General features: G+C 39.5%; 3 protein-coding genes across 3 annotated transcripts in view; all 3 read left to right on the top strand.

Annotated features, from left to right (window-relative positions):
* LOC108974583 (large subunit GTPase 1 homolog) overlaps positions 1-1,152 on the top strand; it is a 3,736-nt gene extending 2,584 nt beyond the window's left edge. The window contains exons 3-5 of the mRNA XM_018942501.1: positions 58-211; positions 292-497; positions 555-1,152. Of these exons, the coding sequence (XP_018798046.1) occupies positions 58-211; positions 292-497; positions 555-773 (579 nt within the window). The 3' untranslated portion in view covers positions 774-1,152. The remainder of the gene's footprint in view (positions 1-57; positions 212-291; positions 498-554) is intronic.
* A 2,132-nt stretch (positions 1,153-3,284) lies between these two features.
* LOC108974590 (enoyl-CoA delta isomerase 2, mitochondrial-like) lies at positions 3,285-4,292 on the top strand. Its single transcript, XM_018942509.1, has one exon. It carries the CDS (start codon positions 3,379-3,381, stop codon positions 4,270-4,272), a length of 894 nt encoding a protein of 297 aa, XP_018798054.1. The 5' UTR covers positions 3,285-3,378; the 3' UTR covers positions 4,273-4,292.
* Positions 4,293-8,133: 3,841 nt separating this feature from the next.
* On the top strand, positions 8,134-9,170 carry LOC108974584 (farnesol dehydrogenase-like). The gene is made up of 2 exons (XM_018942502.1): positions 8,134-8,857; positions 8,944-9,170. Exons 1-2 carry the CDS (start codon positions 8,279-8,281, stop codon positions 9,142-9,144), a joined length of 780 nt encoding a protein of 259 aa, XP_018798047.1. The 5' UTR covers positions 8,134-8,278; the 3' UTR covers positions 9,145-9,170.
* The last annotated feature ends 256 nt before the right edge of the window (positions 9,171-9,426 follow it).

Below are 9,426 nucleotides of genomic sequence, written 5' to 3' on the forward strand. Positions count from 1 at the left end.
TTTGTTTAAGTGCACTTAATTTTGAAAGCGTCTTAATTTTTTTTATAATTATTTCAGATGCGCGATCATGTGCCGCCCGTGAATTTACTTTGCGAGCGTATCCCGCGACACGTGCTTGAGGATAAATACGGTATAATCATAGCTAAGCCGATCGAGGGCGAAGATCAAGAACGACCGCCACATTCAGAGGAGCTACTGCTCGCTTATGGCTGTAAGTGAACTCTTGTTATTAACTAACCTCAAATACTCAAAGAGAACCGCAACTATTTAACTATTGCATATTTCTTGCAGACAATCGCGGCTTTATGACCTCCAACGGCCAGCCGGATCAATCGCGTTCTGCGCGTTACGTCTGCAAAGACTATGTTAACGGTAAACTGCTTTACTGCGTGGCACCACCCAATGTGCCGCAAGAAGAATATCATGTCTTTCCACCGCGAACGCGCAAAGAAATCGAAGAAGAGAAGCTGCCAACTCAACAACAACGCGCCATGCGTGTAAGTTAAATGCGAATTGATAAAAAATAAAATATTTGAAAATATTTCACTATACAGATCAACAACAAGTCTGCTTCGACGGAGATTGACGATCAATTTTTCGCCGCCAATAACAGCAAAGCTTATGTAAAGGGACGCAGCAATTTTCCGCACGTGCGCGTGGCCAACGACGGCAGCTTAGTGACCGCGCCGGCCACAGAGAAACCGTGGCGCAACGTCAAGAAGGAGCGACGTGAGAAGTTACGCAAAAAGTTTTCGCATTTAGATCAGCACTGATTGTCTGTTCAATGCATATACTATATGCAATTATATTTAAATTTCTAGTAGAACTAGTAATGCTGACGTTTCTTCAAATACATTGCTCTTAGCTGTCATCTGGTATTCAAACGACTGCTATGTATATATATGCAATTTAATTAACGTAAAACTGAAATTGAATATTTTTTATATGAGTGGATTGTATTTGCATTTGTATACGCAGGCAAATTAGCCACAATAATTATGCATACATTTAGAACTAAATGTCAGCACCATTACTAGACTTAATTAGTATGTTAAATTTGTATTATTGCAAGTTCATTGGCGCTAGATGACCTTGTTTGTAATATATTTGAAAAACTATGAATAAAGTAACTAATTAACTATAAGAAAGGAAGTGGGCAATTAATTTGTTTCGCTAAATCATGCCAAGTTTTTATAAATATATTTTTATGTAAGATAGTTTGCACGATGTAATATATTTATATATTATCGTTATAAAGTCCAATATATTTTATATGCAGCTCGGAAGTGCATATAATATATGTACGTTTTATACTTTGCAATATAATCGTCTTAGCGCTTGAACTTGGGAAAAAACAATTACGAAGGGCACGCAAAGCCGCTAGAGTTTCCTTCCATACAAAGACGTCTTAAATAAGAGCAAGAAAACATGTTAACTACGGTTGCACCGCAGATATAATACCCAAACACAAACGTTCCCAACAATACAAGGTAAACGGCCACCCGGTCTTTAACTATAACGCACCAATGCAGTGAAATGCAGACGAGGAACTACAATCGTGTCAGAACAGTCAGCGGACTACGACAGATTGCCTGTTGCTGTCTCCCAAAGAGCACCTGCACAATGAGGCCCGTATGCTCCCAGTTAAGGAGTATAATGAACTCCTCTCCAAGCAGTTTCTGCTGGGGTACTTTCGCAGAAATCATCCCTGCAGTCTCTTACTTGAAGCGGAATCGTCTGCTAGAAGCATCAAAAGGTCTTTCCTCAACCAGATCGAGGACATAAGACAATACACCGGCCAGACTTCGGTCGGAACAAACTTCAGACATGAACTGGCCGCCAAAGTGCAGCCATAAACACCTTCTGATAACCCTCACCATCCCAACGGGGACTGATAACCGTTAAAACAACAACAACACCTTCTCCGACTCCCTCTCAGTGAATGGCTTACTTGAAGTCAAAGACCAACCATTGCATATGACGAGCTCGAGTGGCTGCGAGAATCGTGAGTGACCCTTGCGCAGCTTCGTTCTGGATATTGTAGCAGTTTAACTTCTATTTATCCAAAATCGACCCCGACATATCAAATATACATACATATATCTAGCGTGCAATGGATCTAAGCAGGACACTTGCCACCTCTTTGCATCCCCAGCTGACCGTACACATCTGACATCCTTATCACTTTGGTCCGAACCCGTTGAAACATTTAAGTATGATTTTAATCAAAATAGGATAAAAAAATACAGTTTGCGTGACTTTTCAAAATCCCGAAGTTTCGGCGTTTGAAAATTATTGCTGTTTTAAAAACAAAACAGAGCCCATAATTATGATTTTCACAAAAAAACACTAATAATCTGAAGTATATCATTTAAAAATCCCGATGCTATTCGATGATTTTCACTACAAAAAGAGCACGTCAATTCAAAAGCCCGAAATTTTGGGATTCGAAAATTACTGCGGTGTTAAAAACGCGGCAGAGGGCATGATTACGATTTAAATTAAAATTTCTTAAAAATACAGAGTATTTAATTTCAGAATCTCGGGATTGGACAATTATTGCGGTGTTAAAACTCGACAGAGTGCTTAATTGAGATTTTTACTAAATATTTTTAAAAATTCAGAGTACTTAATTTCAAAATCCCGAAATTTCCGGTTTCAAAAATTCTTTCGGTATTATGATTTCCAAAAAACAGGTTTAAAATTCAAAGTCAATGTTTTTCAAAATCCCGAAATTTAGATAGGTATTTACACCCGTACAAGCCAATATAAGAAAAGAACGCTCATAATTGTCAACAAAACCAGTCTGTTGTAAGCACACACATACATACATAAATAAATACATACACAAATACTTATGCATAAATATATGTATAGAGATACAGATTGCATTCATATGCATCCCAGAAGAGGTTATTGAATGCATCACGACCGGTTTAACCCCTGTCTCTTATACACATCTAGATGTGTATAAGAGACAGCACATACATACATAAATAAATACATACACAAATACTTATGCATAAATATATGTATAGAGATACAGATTGCATTCATATGCATCCCAGAAGAGGTTATTGAATGCATCACGACCGGTTTAACCCAAATAGTAATAATAGATCTCAATAAAATAAATGTAAACAGACGCAATTTGCATGTATGTGTGTAAATATTAGTGGAGCATACATAGCATGTATATTATATTTGCTGATCAAATACACACATATATTTGCAAAAAGAAAAACTATTATCACTGATAAGCGGGATGAACTATGGCGCGCACATAATAAAAGCACCTATTAGACTTTTTTATTTTTCGTCGCAGCTATGCAGCGCTTTGTAGATGCTCGCCTATTTAGTTTTGATTAAGCCTTCGCGATGAGTGCAATCAAGAACGGAATTGAAAGCAACGCGCAAAGCATTGCAGCAAGCGCAACCACAACCACAGTCACGCCCACCCAGCCCAAGTCCTGCGGTTACAGCGAATTGGACGTAGAACAGCGCGGTCCCATTTACATCATCACGTTCAAGCGCAGCGCTGTGCGTAACGCGCTCACGCGTCGCGGCTACTATGAATTGATACGCGCGCTCGCCGATGCCACGTTCAGTGAAACGATCACCACCGTCGTTTTAACGGGCGCTGCCGGTAATTTTTCAGCAGGCAATGACCTTACTCAACTGCGCCAGTACACCGATCCACAAGCCTTCTTGCGCTCCTCCGAGTATGTGCTGCACTTGCTGATTAAAGCGTTCATCTACTGTCCGAAAGTTTTGGTGGCGCTCGTCGATGGCGCATGCATTGGTATTGGTTTTGTAATCGCTGCGCTTTGTGATGTAGTCTACTGCACGGAACGCGCCTACTTTCAGGCACCTTTTACACAGTACGGCATCTGTCCGGAGGGTTGCCTTACGTACTTGTTGCCGCAATTGTTGGGGCGCGTTAAGGCCGCAGAGCTATTGCTGTTTGGTACGCGTTTGAGCGCGGAAGAGGCGTTGTGTTATAACTTTGTAGCGCGCATAATAAAAACAACGGACATGGCGCTGGAGTTTTGGCCACAGTTGGAGGGGTATGCACGCTTGCCGTTGGAGTCGCTGCGCGCCACAAAACGTCTGCTAAGTCAAGCGGAGCGTACGCAATTGTTGGACGCATTGAAGGCAGAATGTGGTGAATTGAAGCGCTTGCGTTTGGGCGAGACATATCAACGTGCGATTGAGGCATTCGTAAACCGCAAGGGGCGGGAGGGAGGCGTGTTGAGTAAGAATAAATTGTGAAGAAATATTTAAACGAAAAAGTCTGCATTTTATTTGTGGAATAAGTGTGGTTTTTGGTGAAATTTTTTTACTGAGACTGAGTTCAATTGAAACTAGGTCTACTAGCCGTTATTAGCAGAAGGATATGTCTAATGTACGACTCGAATGGTCTCCAGTGTAATTTCTTCCTCGATTTGTATCTCAATGTCTCTCTAGTGCCCTCGGAATATTTATATCCATCCCTCTCTACAATACCTTTATATATTCCAACTACCAAGTGAACCGCGGACATCCGTTCCTACAAGACCTTTCTAGATTTCAATCAAATATTTTTCCATCGTACTCTCTATCATGCAACAGGCAGTGATTAGAAACAAGGAGCGGCAACATGTGAGACTCCTGTCGGACAGACATCTACAAACCGAAATACTACCTTATCACTAGACGTAACATGATTGATAAGGTTTGGACCATCTGTCCCCGCACCCATTGCTTAAATATTTCTCCAAGCAAAGAACTGAGTATGGAAAAAAAATCCGTATTGTTGCGAGGCTCGAAGATTATCTTTGGAATGTAGACTTTATTTTAGATGCTTCATAATTTCAGATTTCCGAATAATCTGATCTGATTTGGAACGCTTATAGAGACAATCTTACACGCCGTTTACTATTTTATGTTCTTGAGCTATTTCGAGTCAACAAAAGATGAGGATGCAGCATGGCATTCACAGTTTTAGAACCAAGCATATCAGCTAAGAAAAATTCCGACCCGGAAATAAATATATTCCTTCTTCATAAAGCTAAACACTAACATCAAGTTGGTGAAACCTCTAAAGGAGTTATTAAAGTCAAGAGAATCTATATCTATAGGATCTGCTTAAATCGAATATCCGACGGAAATTCGCTCAAAAACGCGGTTCTGTCGAGTGTTCTGAGAGAACTAGTATGCGGCTTCTCTTCAAATCAATATAATATCGAATTATAGTTTGAAGGAAATAAAAGTGATTTGTCTCAGTTTCTAGTGGTACCTTCTTGCAGATTATCGAATAATATGATTACTGAGAATTGGGGAAAGAATATCCGTTCTTACTAAGCGAGGAGGTCTCAGTTATGAATATTTTCTTAGAATTGTCTCACCTCTCCGATATTTACAGATTTAAGATCAAGTACGTAGTGAAAAAAGTAATGACCTTAGAAGAGAAGGTCTCACTGAACGTTGAGTGCATAAGATTGTTTGAAAGTTATATAGAACGGAGTAGTCCGTTCGAAAGACATTTCAAGTTAATGAATGGTTTTGAAGAATAAGAGTTTGAAGTAAATATTATTTTGGAAGGTATGACGAGTGGGTGGAAAGAAATTTTGTTCAGCTGGAATGAGAGAATGCTCTGAGAAACCACGGAGATGCCGCATATATTTATTCAGCAAATTTCAAAAACGTAAATATTTGCCAACGCTGACATGCTGAGGAACTTTGGTCACAGAGGGAGTAATTACGAACTATATATGCAAAATTTTTCCAATTTTTTGTGGCTTTTCGGTTATTTTTATGGTCTCAAAAGCTCAGTTAAACTTTTCGAGGTAATGTTTTTAGAATATTGAAGAATAAGATTGGGGAGTAATAATTATTTTAAAGGCGTGAAGTCAGGCGGCTGTAACCGCATAAGAGGTGTCTATGCGAGAAAAGAAGATGAAGAAGTTAAGATGGATTGACAATTAAGTAACATACATAAGTCAGTTTAACCAGATACTAAATCCCTTAAAGCTCGACAGCTAGATTTGCGGAATACAAGAATAGATAGCGTTGAAATGAAACTTAATATTGAAGAACAAAATAAATTGAAAAATGTTAAGTTTAGCCGATTTTTCTGTAACTCTGTGCTAGCTTATCAACGTTAGTAAAGAACAGGCAGCTAAGAGCATTTAAGTCAAGTTAGTGCGCGATTTCATATTATTAATTGAAAAAATTTCGAGATAAAATCAAAATTTTCAAAAGAGTGATGTTTTCTTTTATTTATAAAAATTATATATCGATACATTTTATATATGGTACGTACATATGTAAGTATATATTGATATAAGAAGAAGCTTCTGAACTTACCTGGCATGCAATGAGCACTCAAGCAGCTTGCAGTCAGTTCAATGGCTCGTTATCTACTGCAACAAAAAGAAAAAACAATAAACGGTTTATTTAGAGACTATAATATTTATTTTTTTTTTTTTACTACAGCCGGTTTATATATTTAAAAAATATTTTATAAAACGCGCAAGATACATGTTTTTTATAATTCCAGCGCAGACGTCTGAATGTGAGCATTTATTAAAGCAACTGAAAGCATTTGAGTTGGCTAAAAAGGGGTACGAAGGCGAGCGAGTTAACTGCGATAAGTAATTTTTGTACGATTATTTTTTTTGTTTTGCGAAAAACAAGTGATTTGTATTTCGGAAAGTGAATGCAATTTTGTAAACAGAATACAGTAGCGCTGATAAAAATAATTAAATAATATAAAAAATAAAATTTTATAAAACCGATAAAAACCCTTAAAGCAAACAAATTGAAATTATTTTAAAATAGTGAAAAATTATAACTTCGGCTATACCCAAGCTACCCTTCTCAAATAAAAGGCTTCCTTAGAAAAACTTGATTTCGATCGCTGAGTTTATGTGCTATACCTCCTCTAAGTTCAGGTTATGGAAAGCTAAAAACTCATTTCTCCGTTTTCCAAAAATACGTTAGATGTCGCAGTGTACCAGTGAATTGTAGAGTCGGTCTCCAGTGTGACATAACATAAAATATAGAGTTGACCTATAGAATCAACATCTATGTAGACAGCTAAGCAGCAATCAAGGCAGTAACCTCATATCGCATACCGGCCAGAAATGTCTTGGGAAGTGGAAAGTGTTGCTAGAAGCACACAACTTCATTTCTACTGAGATCCAGATCACAAAGGCATCGAAGTTAATGACATAATGGACGAAAGCATGGTGTACGGCTAACACACGAAAACGTGACCAACATTGAGAAACCCATGCATTGTTTATACGACAGAAGTAAATCAAAACCGATAGGATCAAGCTCACTGGGTGTAAAACTGCAAGTCAAGGGCAAAACGGTAGATAGGAAGTATACAAAATTCCTATTGGCACTCGATAGAAGAGACTCTAGGAAATGATCAGAATACTAACTGGCCACTATCTGGTGGCGACACACGCCCGTAGATTGGGGCTGACAGATCGAGAAGGCTACAGGAAATGTCTATAGCCTGTGCACTTATTTTGCATTGGCAGGGCTACGTTGTAAGCATCTCCCCAATGTATGATACACTAAAAGAGGTAACGTAGATAAGGCCACAGAGTAGGTTAAAATTCGTGTCAAGCGCGCACTCCTGCCTACTCCTCATCGCCCTAGTAACTGGTATCGCAAGGAATCAAAACTGGGAGACACCTTTACAGATCAAAAAGTACCTACTTCTGTGCAAAAAGGGAATTTAGTAATATAATAGAAATCTTGCCAAAAGTCTCGCACTCTTAACCTCCTCTTGCTTAGCAGTCACTTTGAAATAGTTTTCATTTCGTACGCCTTGCCGCATACGCTTCCGGCCAAGTTCAAGAACCCAAAATCAAAACCTGCTCCAGTTTAGCGTAAATTATGGCTTGTGCGCACAATATGCGATAATGGCGCATGAATAACATTACAAGTGAATGCATTTCGACTTGTTTTCTTTTCATGTACGCTTTCGTCTTTTTTATTTTTCGCTTAATTTCCAAGCGCTACCCACCTGTCCGAAACTCACGAAAGGCGCCGCCGCAGCGCGCGCTGTTTGCACAATCGCTGTGTGGTGAGCAGCGCTTAAAGCTGAGCGTAAACAAAAGCAACGGCTGCTGAAAAAGTGATTTAAAGTGGCGCAAATGCGAGCGGCCACTTTAGTATTGCAGTGTTAAGCGCGCGTTGTGCAACGGTACTTTCACACTAAATATTTTCACGCATCTAAAAAACCAAAAAAAAAAAAAATAAAAAAAATTAAAAAAAAATGGAACGCTGGGTGGACAAAGTCGCTGTAGTCACAGGCGCGAGCTCAGGCATCGGTTGGGCCATCGTGCAGGATCTGCTCAAATCGGGTATGATCGTGATTGGCTTGGCGCGCCGCCTACAGCAAATGGAGGAACTCAAGGAGGGACTGGATGCCAGCATACGCGAACGCTTCTATCCGCGCTCCTGCGATATGACAGTGCTGCCATCGGTGAAAAGCAATTTCCACTGGGTCGAACAGCGTTTCCATCGTTTGCATGTGCTCGTCAACAATGCGGGCATGGTGGAGATGACCAAAGTGCTGGAGGAGGGCAACGAGGCCATACTGCAGCGTGTGATAGATGTGAATGTCATGGGCACGGTAAATTGCACCAAGCAGGCGTATAGGCTGATGCAGACCACCATGGCGCAGGGTGAGGCGTGTCATATAATAACGGTCAATAGCCTGTTGGGGCATACGGTGCCGCTGCATATACCCGAATGTGGGCTGAACTTGTATCCGGTGGCGAAGCATGCGCTGTGCACGCTCGACGAGGTTTTGCGGCGTGAGCTCTTTCCACACAAGCTGATGCGTTTGTCGGTGAGCAGTTTCTACTTTTTGATTCTTTTATTTATGATTTTCTATACACATGGTAAATAACAACTCTACATTCTTGTGTTTCACAGACTATTAGTCCCGGCCTGACGCGCACCGACTTTGGCGGCGCGCCTACTGAGGATGAGAAGAAGAAATGGGAGGAGATGATAGAACCAGATGAAATTTTATTGCCAGAGGATGTGGCGCGTGGTGTGAACTTTATACTCGCCTCGCCGCCTCATGTGACTATAGCTAATCTGTTGATGGTGCCGGCGCGCGAGAAATATTGAGCGTCAACATGATGGATGCAGTGAAATTTTAAATTTGAAAAACGTAGTCTGAATATTGTAGTTTAAATAATTAATAAAAAATATTAATAAAGCAGATCTTTTATTGAAAATATAAAATGAAAATATTGTTTCTTTGGAAATAACTAAAGATCGTGAAAAAGTTAGAGTTGTGACAAATAATTTAAAAAAAATGGAAAAGTTAAAAAAAAACTTAATGAAATACAATTAATAAAAAATTTGTATTACAAATATAACATGCACTTGAGAAATAATATATTTGGA

Source organism: Bactrocera latifrons, unplaced genomic scaffold, assembly GCF_001853355.1.
Source record: "Bactrocera latifrons isolate USDA-ARS-PBARC rearing strain unplaced genomic scaffold, ASM185335v1 scaffold_57, whole genome shotgun sequence".
Classification (NCBI taxonomy): Eukaryota; Metazoa; Arthropoda; class Insecta; order Diptera; family Tephritidae; genus Bactrocera; species Bactrocera latifrons.